The sequence below is a fragment of the Anguilla anguilla genome, chromosome 1 (genome assembly GCF_013347855.1).
Source record: "Anguilla anguilla isolate fAngAng1 chromosome 1, fAngAng1.pri, whole genome shotgun sequence".
In the NCBI taxonomy this organism is placed as follows: Eukaryota; Metazoa; Chordata; class Actinopteri; order Anguilliformes; family Anguillidae; genus Anguilla; species Anguilla anguilla.
Window position 1 is genome coordinate 14,154,216 of NC_049201.1, and position 14,638 is coordinate 14,168,853.

The 14,638-nt window shown below is 49.9% G+C and overlaps 2 protein-coding genes across 3 annotated transcripts in view; one reads left to right on the forward strand and one right to left on the reverse strand.

Annotated features, from left to right (window-relative positions):
• Positions 1–9,330, forward strand: part of mnat1 (MNAT1 component of CDK activating kinase) — a 49,505-nt gene extending 40,175 nt beyond the window's left edge. Inside the window, exon 8 of the mRNA XM_035381957.1 lies at positions 9,117–9,330. Within this exon, the coding sequence (XP_035237848.1) occupies positions 9,117–9,237 (121 nt within the window). The 3' untranslated portion in view covers positions 9,238–9,330. The remainder of the gene's footprint in view (positions 1–9,116) is intronic.
• A 358-nt stretch (positions 9,331–9,688) lies between these two features.
• trmt5 (tRNA methyltransferase 5) lies at positions 9,689–14,556 on the reverse strand. Of its 2 annotated transcripts, none has more exons than XM_035381937.1 (5): positions 14,502–14,556; positions 13,079–13,707; positions 11,894–12,018; positions 10,721–11,375; positions 9,689–9,889 (listed from the first exon to the last, which is right to left on the reverse strand). In XM_035381937.1, exons 1-5 carry the CDS (start codon positions 14,519–14,521, stop codon positions 9,834–9,836), a joined length of 1,485 nt encoding a protein of 494 aa, XP_035237828.1. In that variant the 5' UTR covers positions 14,522–14,556; the 3' UTR covers positions 9,689–9,833. The 2 variants fall into 2 exon arrangements, with proteins under 2 accessions (XP_035237828.1, XP_035237838.1); XM_035381947.1 differs by lacking the exon at positions 14,502–14,556 and adding an exon at positions 14,426–14,475.
• Between the last annotated feature and the right edge of the window lie 82 nt (positions 14,557–14,638).

Sequence of the window (14,638 nt, forward strand, 5' to 3'; positions counted from 1 at the left end):
TTGCGGACGTCAGAGGCAAGGGCTAATGAGCCTTGCTGGGGGCCACAGGGGACCGACGCTTAAGAGAGCGTGCAGTTAGCCAGAGAGCTTCATGGGCCCCAGTGGAGCCTCTGCTCTGTAACACAAACAGAGCATGGAGAGCTGTTCATTTTAAGACTGCTCTGGAGTCAAGATGCTGCAGTGGTTTGGGCTGCTCGAGAAGTGGCAAAGTAGAAGAAGTGAGCAACCTTTGTGTGAACAGTCGGGGATCTCTGTTTACAATTTAATCCTTTGAAGAGCAGGTTTTTTGGAATTCTTTTTTCTAAGTTCTAAGTGTTCTAGAACTCCATTGTTTTCAGTCAGTCGTAGTGACTGTTACAACGTTAGAATGATGCGGCAGAAAGGTCGCAGGTTTGATTCCCAGGTAGGACACTGTTGTTGTACTTAACCTGCATTGCTTCAGTATATAGCCAGCTGTAAGAATGGATACAGTGTAGATACTATGTAAAATGTTGTGAGTCTAATATGTCTAGTAAGTGTACTTCGAAATGCCAGTAAAGGAAAAAGTAATGTAGAATGTTCAGTTGAGAGCATTCTAATCTCATATTTGTGATCTCACCTCTTAAAGGGTAAAGGACTAGCTTAGATCATACAGTCAAACCGCAGTGGCGCATTGGCAGGACGTGGACCCCGAGCGGCACGAATCGGCCTTTGGGGTAATAATTCTGTGACGGTGCGGGGTTGTGAAGGCGGCCCGCTATGGGGCCGTCTCCGTCCGCTCTCTGGGGCTGTCCTGGGGCGGGGCAGGCCTTTGATGTCCCGCGCTGTGAAAACCATCACGCCGGTGAACCGCGGGGGTGGGACAGGTGCCGCGGCGGGCGCGGTCTCGGTCCCGGGGTCGGGGCGCAGGAGCCAGCGGGGGCCGCGCGTGTTAGCGGCCGGGACGGAGGTGGACCCCCCCCCACCCCGGGGTCGGCCCGCCGTGGCTGACCTGCGGACGGGACCCCTGACAAATGGGGCAGCAGCAGGTGGGCGCTCCTGTCCTTTGTGCAGTAATCAGCGGCCAGCGTGGGGGTGGGGGGGGGGGATTCCGTGATGGAGGGGCGTGCCCCCGCTGCGTCCCGCCCCCTCCTGCACGCTCTGATTTGATGCCTTTGTAAAGCACGGCAGGGCTCTTGTAGCTGCGGAGAGCAGGGTCCTTTGAGTCTTTGTAGAACACATGTGGACAGTCAGTGTGGAGCCGTGCTGAGGGCCACCAAACGAGCAGCAGAACCAGGCAGCACAGGCCTGAGCTGACAGGCAGGGCGTGGCGCGCGTGCGGGCGGGCGGGCGTGCGGGCGGGCGGGCGTGCGTGCGGGCGAGCGAGCGAGCGAGGCCTGACACGGCTTATGTTTTTGTGTATATACACAAACTGTAATGACATAGCAACAACATCATCTGTGGTGGGTTATCCATTGAAAGCTAGGTACACACACATGTATACACACACACTCTTTCACACACACGCACACACGCACACACACACACACACACGCACGCACGCACACACACACACGTGTCATACTCTCTTCCCGGGCACCAGCTGCACAAACACCAACAGACAGAGGATCAGCAGACGGCTGGACAGAGCCGCAGTAATCCCCCCTCTCCAAACGGCTCCATTGTGAAGCGCACCTCCAGGCCAGGTGAAGAGACGCGAGGCCCCTTTGTCCTGCTGTCCTGCGTGGGGTTCGCGCTGTCATGGCAACGCTGCTTTTCTCAAGGAAAACTCTTGATGTTCCTTCTCCCCAGCCAACGCCCCCCACCCATCTCCGCCCCCGCCCCCGCCCCCGCCCCCGCCCCAGCCTCCGGCCCGCAGGCTGCGTGTCCGGTCCAGCCCGGTTCTCCACCGGCGCGTTTGCAGATAGCTGCTGCCTGGAACCGCCACTGTTTTCCTTTCCTGACGATCCCGAGCTCTCCACTCGGCTGCAGGGGAAAGGAGAATTGCCGCATTCTCGGCTGGAAACGAAGCCGAACGGTCCTGCAGTTATCTCTTCACTTTGAATTAGCCAGGGCCTCTGTGTGTGCTTTCCATGTCAGAGGAGCAGAGGGAGCCCGTCCCAGGCTCTGGAGGGAAACCCAAGACAATTATTTGAGTCCGAGGGGGTTGGGGGGGTGTGTGTGTGGGGGGGGGGGGGGGCGTAGGAAAAACTCCCCGGTTCCTCCAGTCGGGGAAACCCGCGGCCCCAGGCCCTTTGAAGGAGGGGGCCGGTAGCCAAACTGACGGGGACGCCAATTTCACAGTAAATGATTTTGATTGCAGTTTATTATCACCATTAGCCGTGATAGTCATCATTATACATTATGGAAAGTTTGCAGCTCATTGGTCCAAGAGCTTTGTGTAGCCTGTCAGGGGAGAGACTACACAAAGGTCCCATTTCCACCAGCCACTAGCTTTTCTGAAGCACGGGCTATGATTCGTGTACCAATCTGCATAACATAAATAACACGAAAGGGCTATTTATTGTTGTCTTATTTGAAGTTCTCTACTTGGTAGAGACATGAAATTTCATGGCTTGAAGCAGTAAACCGTGGTCACAGTATTTACTCTGTACTGCCACCATCGCCTAAAGAAAAGAGCCCGACTGTTACATTCTCTTGGTGTCAGTGCCTTTGTGTTAAAGTTGTGAGGGTTCTCAGGTTCGTGTAGATAATGTCTGGTGGTGTTGCTGCTCAGGTTTGTGTGGATTGTGTCTGGTGTTGCTGTTCAGGTTTGTGTAGATAATGTCTGGTGTTGCTGTTCAGGTTTGTGTGGATTGTGTCTGGTGTTGCTGTTCAGGTTTGTGTAGATTCTGTCTGGTGTTCCTGCTCAGGTTTGTGTGGATTGTGTCTGGTGTTCCTGCTCAGGTTCCTGTAGATTGTGCTGTATCTGTCGCTGCGGTGGTGCTGGTGCTGCCCCCTGCCTGCAGGGAGTGGAGTGGGCCGTGGCCTGCCCCTGGCCGAGCTGCCCCACTTTTACCCGGTAACAGGAGGCTGGGAGAGGGGCCCGGAACGGATCCAGTTGCAGCTAATGCTTCAGCAGGACCGGCGAATGAAAGATGTTGCCAATTGAGGCGGCTTGGGTTTCAGGGCTGCAAACAAAGTGCAAAAGAGTCCTCTGTGTGTGTGTGTGTGTGTGTGTGTGTGTGCGGTGTGTGTGTGGTGTGTGTGCGCGTGTGTGAGAGAGAGAGAGAGAGAGAGAGAGAGACCAAGCTAAAGAGAATGGAGGTTGTGGGAAACGGTGTGTGTTTGAGAGAGATTGAGAGTTGAAGTATGTGAGAAGTGTGTGTGCATACGTGAGACGTGAGTGAAAGTGTGTGTATTTATGTGTGCTTTAGTGAAGTAAGAGTAATGGGGTCTGAGGGAGGAATACGTTGAGACAGTGGCAGTGAGGGTCAGGATGCTGTTCGGTGTGTAGTGTAACGTGTCCTGGTCTTTGTGCAGTGTTAAGTGTCTCCATGCGTCTCAGCACTTGAGTGGGCTCAGTATTGTTTCCTGTTTGGAAGGAAAGAGATCCCCCTGTGATAGATGGCGACACTGTGGGAGTGTACAGGAGGATGCATTCAGGCGAGGATAGAGACCAATTCTGAATAAATATATCTTCTTTGCAGATGTGTTGACAGAGGTTAGGACTCCCTGTAGCTGTGTGTTAGGGAAATGTGTGTGTGTCTGTTTAGAGAAATGGAAACGTTTGTGATGGTGATTTTGCATTCGAACACACACACACACACACAGAGGCACACACTCACTCACCACACACACAGGCACACACTCACTCTCACACACACACACACACACACACACACTCTCACCACACGCACGCACACACACACACACACACACAGCCCGGCCTATCTCTGGCTCCTTGGGGACTGGCTGGTATAAGGTTACACAGGGAGCTCAGCTTTCTTGGAAGGCATGACCACATGGGTTGCTGAGGGATTAGATTAGCAGGAAGAGAGGCCTTAGCGGAGCTTGAAATAGCCCAGTTTCCCTCTAAAAAGATGCAGCATAATCAATAGGCAGTCCTCATGCCCATTCAGAGGCGAAAGGAAACACAGGGCCCTCTAAAAACCACCATCTGCACTCAGACTCACTCAACTGATGGCTCCCTCTGAGCCCCAGAGAGCTGGAGAGATGGAGATCATTCAATTTGCAGATTAATCATCGCGGGCCAGGCCCTAGTATCAGTTTCCCAATAATGCAGATGAGTAGACCATTACAGTTTAAACCCGATTTTTTATTACTATTAAATATTTATATTGCCCTTGTTTGGTGTAAAGTCGCTGGGCACATTAGCAGAAGCGTGCCTGTTTAAGACGTGCGGTAGTGCGTTCTGCTGGCAGGTGCGTGTGCCCGTGATGGCATGTGCACAACCACACTGAGAATGATGGATGACACGTACAGTCAGCCGTCTGAAAGCCAGCAGCAATAAAGCTGTAGACCCCGCCCATTATTCAGCCGGAAAATTTGAAGAACTGAGTCAGATGCTGATTGGAAAATTAGAACTATATCAGATGCTGATTGGATAATCAGAACTACATCAGATGCTGATTGGAAAATTAGAACTATATCAGATGCTGATTGGATAATCAGAACTACATCAGATGCTGATTGTGAAATTAGAAGAACTGCATCAGATACTTTAAATGAGTGGATGTACTCGGGGGAATACTCCTCCAGAGTTTCACTTTTTACTATGGGCTGCATCACACACACATTACAGATGTGTTACGTCTGTCCATTATAATAAATTAATCTCTTACTCCACAATAACAAAAAACTAAAACCCCAAAGGTGAGACATCTAAGCATATTGTCTGAAAATGACCTTGAGCCTTGAATAATATATATTGAAGAAATTGAACATAGTTATATCCTTGGCATAGAAAACATAATTACACTAAAGGGAACGTGTTATATGCAGAGTTTCCACTCTTTTCTGAATTGTGTGATGTTGAATATGTAAGGTTCAAGGTCGGATTTTACTAAAATATTTCTGTTGGTTTATGTATTTTATGAGATCCTCCTTTCTCAGGACCTACGTGTATCCCATACAAAACTGATCCAAGGTGTCCTGCATAAAATAGGTGTTCTGCTTTTCAAAGCACACCATCTCCTGGATAAACAAAGTCCAGCGTAAGAGAAGAATCTTCAGCCAAACAAATGGCCTGGTTCATTTTTTCCCCTGAAAGTCCATTGTACATGGTTCCCAGGAGTCCTTAAGAAACGGGAAACTGATTGATTTTAAATGTGGAAAATTAAACACCGTGAAAGTGCACAGACTGCTTGAAGGTACTGGAATTTTATTTGTTGGCCAACGCACCCACGCATAGTTATCTATCCACTGTTTCAAAAGCAAGGCCTTCTCTCTGGTGTACTGGTTACAGTGTGTAACCACTACAGGCTTTTACTAATATTTGCGATTCAGTGTTCTTCAGTTTTGCATTTAAAGTATTAAAGGAACACTTGATTAAAGTATTCATTTACCAACAAGGTAATTGAAAACTTGCAAAAATTGCATTTGAATTACAGTAGAATCCTTTAAAATAGCAAGAATTGTAAGCATTTACCCGTCTTTTGGGGATATTGACCTTGTGCAAAACAAATATATTTCGTAAAGAGTTCATTATTAGAGCAAGTAGGAACATGTGAACACTCTCAATCTCAGTCAAGTGTAAAAGGGATGCAGCTAATGACGGACTCCAAAGAATAGCTAGACCATGATCAAACCTTGAGAAATAATTTACCCTAATATCTTATCAAACTTAGACTAATCTGAAGCTGATTTTCTAACAAACAGGCCTTTTGACTATTCCCTCATAATTTGAGATAAACATAATTTTAGATTCCATTATAGCTTATTTTATTCTGTCTTTATTTTTTGACTGCTCCATAAAAGGGATTTTGATTGTTATGAAGAAACCCTCCCCCCTAACGCATGCACGCACACACACACACACACACACACACACACTCGCATGCATGCTCACACACTCACACACTCACACGCACTCACACACACACACACTCGCTCGCTCGCTCTCTTGTTCTCCCCTTCAGCCATGTTCACTTCGGAAGTCTGATGAATTGCCGCTACAGGTCTCGGGTTACTTACAAAAGCATTTCTCTTTTTTTCTTTACTGGAGGAGAAATCACTGAGGGCTCTCTGTGCTTCCTGGTTGACTTTGAAGTCACTCAAATGTGCGGGCCCAAAGCCCTGGGCTCGTGCGGGGGCTTTGGAGCCCCTCCGCCGGGTCTTTGGGGGATTTGGGATTCAGATGGGTGACGTGGCCTCATAACGGCGCGGTCTGTTCCTGTCTGACGGCCATTGTTACGCTCTCCTCAGACCCGGCAGCTCTAAATCCACACCGGGAGAAGCTCCTCATCCCCACCTCATCCCAGGGCTCACGCACTCTCCACTGAGTCGGGGAGGTCGGGCGAGATGTAAGGACAGGGAATTTGTGCACGAGAACATTCAGCCAAGAACACTAGCATCCCTTTGGTCGAGATCCTAGATAAGCTGACTCTTAAGTGTTAATGGAGCTTGATTTGGGGAATGGAATGGCAGGAAAGTGTCCATAACATGAGACATGGTTGGTGAAGGCATGGCAGAGATGTCCCTCAGAGGATTAATCCCACGTCTCTCAGGGCAGGGACAGTCTGTGAAAGAGGGATTTAGCGAGGAAGAACACGTACGCCCCACGGACACCGAGTGTCAGCACATCTTCACAGCTCTCAGAACCCACTCCAGAGAACTGTTAAGAGTGCTGATCAGTCAGCAGGACAGTCCCGTCAGGTGTCCTGCGGTCCTGCTTTCAAAGTTTCGTTGCCAGGAATTTGGTAACATATTGGTAACAGAAGAATTAACCAGGAGGCAGCCGGGCCTTGATGCCGATCGGGGGAACGGCTGTCGTTCCCTGATTGGGAACAGAGTGCTTACGGTGAATCCCTTTGGTGCGTATTCTGGTGGGTGTGAACGCCGCCAGTTGCTCTGGATAAAGACTCGCTGAGCAAACAGCCGCCGCAGCGGAGGGGCCCGGTCCCCCCGGGCCGCCTCCCGAAATCCACGGGCATATAAAAGGGGCGCTTGTGCGGATTTAGCGTCAGCGCCCACCTCCAGCCGGCGCCCGCTGACCCGGGTGGCACGGGGGCAGGAAGGATTAGAGGCGGCGCTGCCAGAGGTCAGCCCCGAGCGGGCCGGGTCCGGCGGCGGCCCGTCACCGCGGCGACGGGGGGGCTAAGGCGAACTGACAGTTTAATGTTTTTCCCCCCGACTGCAGCGCGGGGCAGAAAATAAACACGAGGGGGTTTTGCAATCTGCGGAGACGTGAAGCGAGGGGGCTCTGTGGGCCTGGGCGGGGGGAACATCTGCGAACACTTAAAATGAAGGCACCTAATACTATAATAGAGACGGGCTGGAGGGACCCCGGGCGCGGGGGTGGGGTGGGGGGGGGGGGCGCGCAGGGGAGTCTCTCCTCCTCTCTCCGCCGCTGCAGACATGGCGGTGTGTTGCTCTCACGTCTGCCCCGGGTTGAGGGTTTATCTGGAGAGGATCAGGGAGACGGCCACCGACTGGCTTTCCCATCAGCAGCTCACACTTAGCGAGGCCACGCTGAAACGTGCGCCTCCACTGCTCTTTATAGGCTAGTGCAGGAGTGTGTGTGCGTGTGTCCATGTGTGTGCCCAAGGGTGTGTGTTTGTGTATGTGTATGTGCTCAACGGTGTGTGTGTGTGGGTGTGTGTTTGTGTCCGTGTATGTGCTCAACGGTGTGTGTGTGTGGGTGTGTGTTTGTGTATACGGTTGTGTGTGCGCGTGTGCACACGTCATTGTGTTTGCGGGTGTTTGTGTGTGTGCATGTGCAGAAGCTGCAGCTGTCTAACTTGTTGATGCATTAATGTGCACCTCTTCCCAGATGCGGTGCGGATCCACATAGATTTGCGCTGCTAAATAAATAAAGTGAGGAGCAGGGAAGCACTCGGGGGAATGGGGGGTGGACTACCCCCTCCCCCCGCCCTCCCCCGCCGGCTGACTCCCGCTCCCTCAGCTGTCTGCCTCTCCTCCACCTCGTCTCCCCAGAGCCCGCGCCTGAAAAGGGCACTGTGCTCCACCACTATTAGACGGGACAGTCGAACTCAGCCCTTCTCTCCCCCCCCGGTTCCTCCATGCTCTCCCTCTCCCTTTGAATGCGCCCCGTTCTCCTCGGTGCCTTCACACACGCGAGAAAGAAAACAAGTCGTGCGGGGCTAATGGTTTCTTAACAAACGCATTCAACGGTGGGGGCGCCTGGCGCCTCTCTCTCCTCCAGGGGGGCCGTTTCTTGCGCGATTGAAGAAGAAACACGCCGTTGTAGAGCCGGGCTGTTTTTATATCATCATTATTAATTTAGGGGCGCTGGAGGGGCGCCCCACGGGGGGCGCTAACTCACTGGCAGCCCGAGTCGTGGCTCTCCAGCGGGCAACCTCTGTGGCAGCGCGGCCATTTCAGTTTGGAGTATCCCCCCCCCCCCCGTTTGGGTATCGAACATCTCACCTCAGTCAGCGCCAGAAGCTTCCGGTGTCTGGGGTTTGGAGCCCAAAGAAATTCCTGGAGAATTGCAGTCGTCCTTACCTTGGCCAAAATAGAGTGGAGAGAAAACTGAAAGAATGGGAAAGTGATTTCTCTACAGCAGTGGTAACCAGCCCTGTTCCTGGAGCTCTACCGTCCTGTTGGTTTTCACTTCAACCCTAATTTGGCGCACCTGAGTCTACTAATTGGCAGCTCAACAAATTCTCTAGCTGTTGAATGAGGCGTGTTTTGTTAGGGCTGGAATGAAAACCTACACACACGGTAGATCTCCAGGAACAGAGCTGGTTACCTCTGTGTTCTACAAATATTTACAGTTCCTTAGAAAGGTGTGATCCCTAGATGTAATTTTACCAGTTTGTCTAAAGAAACTGGCAAGAGTGATTACCCTCAACCACCTGGGGACATACCAATCCAGACCTGAGACTCATAATTGTTTGCTAGTGAGACAGCAAGCGTACCCAAGCAAATAGGTACAGATGGTTTTTCTTCCTTGTATTTGACATAATGAAGTGGTTTCGCTGTCCTGACGCGGCTCCTCTGTGTGTCTGCAGGTACCTGAACCACGTGCGCGCTGCCTCCCCCCAGGACACGGCTGGGGGGTACACCTCGGGCCTGGCCTGCCACAGAGCCGTGCAGGACGCCTTCAGCGGGCTCTTCCCCGCGCTGCACTGACCCCCCAGGGGCACAGACCCCCCCCCCCCCCTTTACCCTGTCTGTGTGTGACGTGAGCCCTGCTCCCCTCACACTGCTGCTCAGAGACCAATGTGTACAGATCTGTGTTTTTTATTCATTTGTTATTAAGTTTTCTATGAAAATAAAAGACAAAAAAAAGATGACGTGTGTTTTCAGTGTTCAGCCTGGGTGTAATCCTGGCAGGTGAGACTGTGAGGAGGACTAAACACAGGTAGTGACCATCTTAGGATAGCCTCTCAAGTCCTTAGTTCATTTCTATTTGTATTTTAAGCAGTGTAGTATTGTCATTTTACTCAAAAAAACCTTTATTTATAAATGTTAATACATGTCCGTATTTCCATGCAGTTGCATGACTTCACTTGGTTTAACGAGGGTTTTGTACTGTGTATCATGTACACCTAAGCCTATGGAAAAACATGTTTAGGGGCCATTTACAGATTCTACCTCATTGGTACTTTATTAAAAAAAGGATCACCACAGCAGCATCAGACAAAAGCAGGCAAACTGAACAGTCCGTGTAGAGTAAAAAATAAAATAAAATAAAAAATAAAGCATCTTTCGTGCTGGGGGTGTTTTCAGGCAGACATATCCTCACACTTCTGTCTCTTTGGGGCTGGTTCCTCTGGGGAGCCTGAATACAGGAACAGTACAGAAGAGGAATTAATCTGTAGGCTAACATGGAGGAAAAAGCTGAACACTGAACTGAACGCAGAATGGATGGATGCCCCAGATGAGCTAGTTTGTTCCACCTGTCATAAGTGAACTGGCGTACTGTGCAAACGCAGTAGCTGTACTCCTCCTCTGAGCATATGGATTCAACCTCTTTATGACCTTTATTAAAACACTGGGGCGTATGATCAGAAAGTATCATTTCCACCTTGAGTGACACAGGTGAAGTTTCTCAGCACAGTGTGCCTCACTCCTAAGCATCTAAAACATGAATACAAATGACCGCTCTGTAGCCTGTTAATCAGCCTGCCCAATGTGAGCTTTTCACACCTGACACACCTCAGTGTGACTGAGTTTCCTTTTGTGGTTTAACAGAACTGGTGGTAGATTGGAGTCTGTTTTTTAATATTTTATGAGTAACCTCCTGAGGTTTGAATTATTAGCACCTTTCACATTTTGGAAAGCAAACAATTGCATTCGTGCACTAACAGGTAATTCAAGTAGAAACGTTCTCCTGGTTTAAAAGTTATGACCCCTCTGTGTGGGTGTAGCATTTCCTTTTAGAAGACTATGTTATTTTAAATGTATGGTGGCCACAACACTAGGTAAGTAGTGTTATGCTAAATGAAAGGGAGTGGTCATAACACTATGTAAGTAGCATTAAGCTAAATGTATGATGGACATAACACTAGGTAAGTAGTATTATGCTAAATATATGGTGGTCATAACACTAGGTAAGTAGCCTCAGTAAGGTTCTCAGTGTGTGTAAATATGTAGACCGCGTGTTTCTCACCGTCCTCCGCAGTCTCATTGGAGAAGAGCACCTCTCTGGGCAGGGCAAAGCTCACGCACATCATCTCCTTGTTGGGGGCCACGTTGCGCACCAGGTGCACGGAGCAGCGCCCCTCCAGCGGGCTGCCCAGGCTGGCCGAGGCCCTCTCCGTCACGTCCCTCTGCGGGTCGTCCTGCTTGGAGAAGCCGTAGCAGTGCACCAACGGCAGGCTTCCCTCGCTAACGCTAACGCTAACGGACGGGCCCTGGCCCAGCAGGCCGCGGAACGCGTCCAGGAAGTCCAGCGCCAGGGCGGGCAGGTTCATGACCACGTGCACCCGGCCGGGGCCCCCCAGCAGGGCGGGCAGCTCCTCCCTGAGCGGGCCCCGGACGAAGGCCCGGCCGTCCATGTTGAAGGCCCGCACCTTCCCGTCCACCTTGTTGAGCTTGCAGTTGTGCAGCAGCCAGCGGTGGGACTCGGGGTTGAGGTCGTTGGCCAGCACGGCGCAGCCGCGGCGGGCGGCGGGGACGGCGAAGGGCCCGACGCCCGCGAACACGTCCAGCACGGTGTCCCCGGGCCGCAGGAGGGCCACCACCCGCTCGTGCTCCGTGCTGAGGCGCGGGTTCCAGTACACCCGCGAGAAGTCAAACTCGTACACACAGCCGTTCTCCCGCACCTGGCAGAGGAGAGAAGGGGTGGTCACTCGCCCATCACCACGGCAACAGCTCCACTTACAATAATGGCTGATTGGTTCATACTGATAGTGATTTGTACCACTGTGGCCCACAACCACAAAACACAATGTGTACTGTACAGTACAGTTATATCAGAGCTTGACTATTACTATTCCTGCTAACCTTGAATGCTTAGTCATTGTATTGAGTTTATCACTTGTGAGTTTTAAGTATCACACACTGGTCAAATATGAAATAGTTTACCTTGCATCTGACTTACATAAAAAACAGAAATGTAAACAGATACTTACTGAGTGAACACAACTTAATTACAAATTTTGGTTTCAAGAGTGCACAAATGAGATGGCTGGGAATCAAATCTGTAATCTAAGATCACAAACCCAGTTGCTTGACTCATATGCCGCATTTGTGTCCACCAAAGTGCTCTTCAGCCAGGATTTCCTTACCCCAGAAGGGCACAGTGAGGGGACGGCATCGTTAGGGGTCACCGTGAGCTCACCTTGGCCACCATGTTGCCATCTCCTGCCAGAACTTCCATCTGGAAGTTGCGATAGGTAGAGTCTATGGTGTTTGTCTTATTAACAACGCAGGTCACTCCTGGGTTCTTGTCCATTATAACTTCACCTGGGACAGACACCAAATACGCAGCTGTTACTTTACAAAATAAAAGCATCGCTGATGCTAAATATTTAATATTTGCAGTGTTGTCATAAACATTCAGTAAAAGTTTTATTATATTCAATTATGCACAATCTGCAGTTGCACTTGACATGATGCTAACTTTGTACGTTTAGAAGTCCTCTGCGTTAATGAGAAAATGCGATAACTCAAATAAAATGTTGGATTTCTTGTTTGTTCAAAATTTTGTTTTTTTGACCTTGCGATAACGTTTTCTGCCAGCTTTGCAAAAGCTTCAGTTGCTTAGATTTCTTTCCAGGTATTGAAGAGTAAAACATCAGAGGTGTAATTTGCCCCGCTAATGGGCTGAAATCAGCAGTGAGTGAGCCACCACTCATTATTCCTCAACTGACAGTACAGAGCAGCGCACAAACGAGGAGAAAACTGGCCTGCAGCCCAAAAGTGCCACCTCATTACTGAACATTTCAGGAGATACTGCAGCATCATTTAAAACACACATTACTGAGTGTGTGAAAACAACACCAGCCAAATGTGTATGCGCTGGCGCCTTTCATAATGTCTTGTTGCAGAGGTGTGTGTTGCCGAACGAGTGGAGGTGGTGGTGTCAGTTTCAGCCTGTGCTGTGTGTGGTGCTTAGAAATGAGTGTGTGTGGTACAGTGCATTTCCACATGTTTGTGAAGCAGCATGTGTTTCAGAATATGTATTAATATATGTATGAGGTGTTGGATGATTATGACTGTGTGTATGAGAGGATGTGCGAGCATTAATGTGTGTATGAGTTGGTATGTGATTATTAATGTGTGTGTGAGGTGGTGTGTGATTACTAATGTGTTTATAAGGTGGTGTGTGATTACTAATGTGTGTATGAGCTGGTATGTGATTATTAATGTGTGTGTGAGGTGGTGTGTGATTACTAATGTGTTTATATGGTGGTGTGTGATTACTAATGTGTATGAGGTGTTGTGTGATTATTAATGTGTATATGAGCTGGTGTGTGATTATTAAGGTGTATATGAGCTGGTGTGCGTTTCTTGGTGGCCTTACCGATCAGGCTCCTGTAGGGCAGCAGGTGCTCGCGCAGGTTTAAGTGCGCGATGTGCCCCACGCGGCTGAACCCCGAGGTGATGTCCTGGCCCTCGGGCAGCACGGCCCGCAGCACCTCCTCGCTCTTCAGGTTCTCGTAGGTCAGCCGCAGCTCGTAGTCCCGGAGCTCTAGGGCCACGCCCAGCTTCCCCAGCGCCTGCGTCTCCGCGTCGCCTAAGGAGCTCGGGGAGGAGACGCTGGCCGGGTCCAGCAGCAGGAGCCGGTGGTCCGCGTCATCGCCGTCCTCCACCACCCGCTTAATGCCGGGCCGCTGCAGGGCCACCCTCTTCAGGCTCTTCACCAGCTGGTTGAGCACTTTCTTCGGCAGGCGCAGGGCGGGGACGCTCACCTTCCACGTGAAGGCTTCCCGGTCCAGGCTGGTCATCCCGCGCACCCCTGGAGGAGGGGTGTACAGGGCAGAGTCTGCCCCACTCTCCTGCTCGGGCATCGGCTCTGAGACGCAGGCTCTCTGGGAACTGCAGGGCTGTGCTGCCGCTTGCTTCAGGACCCCGCAAGAGAGGGGGCGGAGCCAGCACGGAAGGTTCACACAGTTTTGAGTCTTCACAAAGGTATGAAATCTGAAAGCACTCCTGCCATGGAAACATACATATTACCTTACTACTACAAAGGCACAGTCATATCCAAACTCACACTGGTGTAACATGTTATAGTGTCAGTACTGTCTGTACCTCTACAGAAGCGCAGCAAGATTAGTGGGTGAAATCCTGACTAGGAAGATGTTGTTGCAACAATAAATAAGCATAGTTAGCCAACATTACATTCATTTCTCTCACCACTGTCTAACATTTATGCTCTCACCCACCAAGCTGAGGAAACTTCAGAGTTTCTCTGCATAAATACATAGGTAAACAACAGATATAAAATTAACAAAGTTGCTCGCATTCACATATAAAACGACTTAATAGTGTGCAGGTAAGCTTTATTATCTTGACAGCAGTTAACCATGGTGGAAATTCCAGCTTGGTTTTAAGCTGTTTTGGAAATCAAGTGGGTTGATAGCATCCACGCTGGCAAGACCACGTCCGGCTGGTGGGCCAGCTTGGTACAGACAGCAGACCATCACCAAATTCCAGATGATATCTAGCTTGATTCCATCTGAGACTGTTAGTCGAAATTTCCACCAGGGAATATAATTTTTTTTTATTGAAGCTTTACTGGTAAGAAAACTGCACTATTACTGTCCGGCTAAGGTCACAATCAGCTAACTCGACTATAGAAGGGACACGGTGCATTTGTAATGTAATTTACATTCGTGCAGGACATTTTATTTATTTATTTTAACATTACCGACTGCGCAGGGTGTTTATCTCGTGCTGTTAAATAACTTAATACCCAAAAAGCAGGAGCGTGTTTCTCTCCTTACCTCAACATCACCGTAGCCATGCGTATATATACATCATAAATAGTCGACGGACTGTGATAAACGTAATATGCATACACTGTTGCTATTGGTGGGACCGAACAATCCCTTTTGGGTATTGGACGAGAGTTGATTGACGT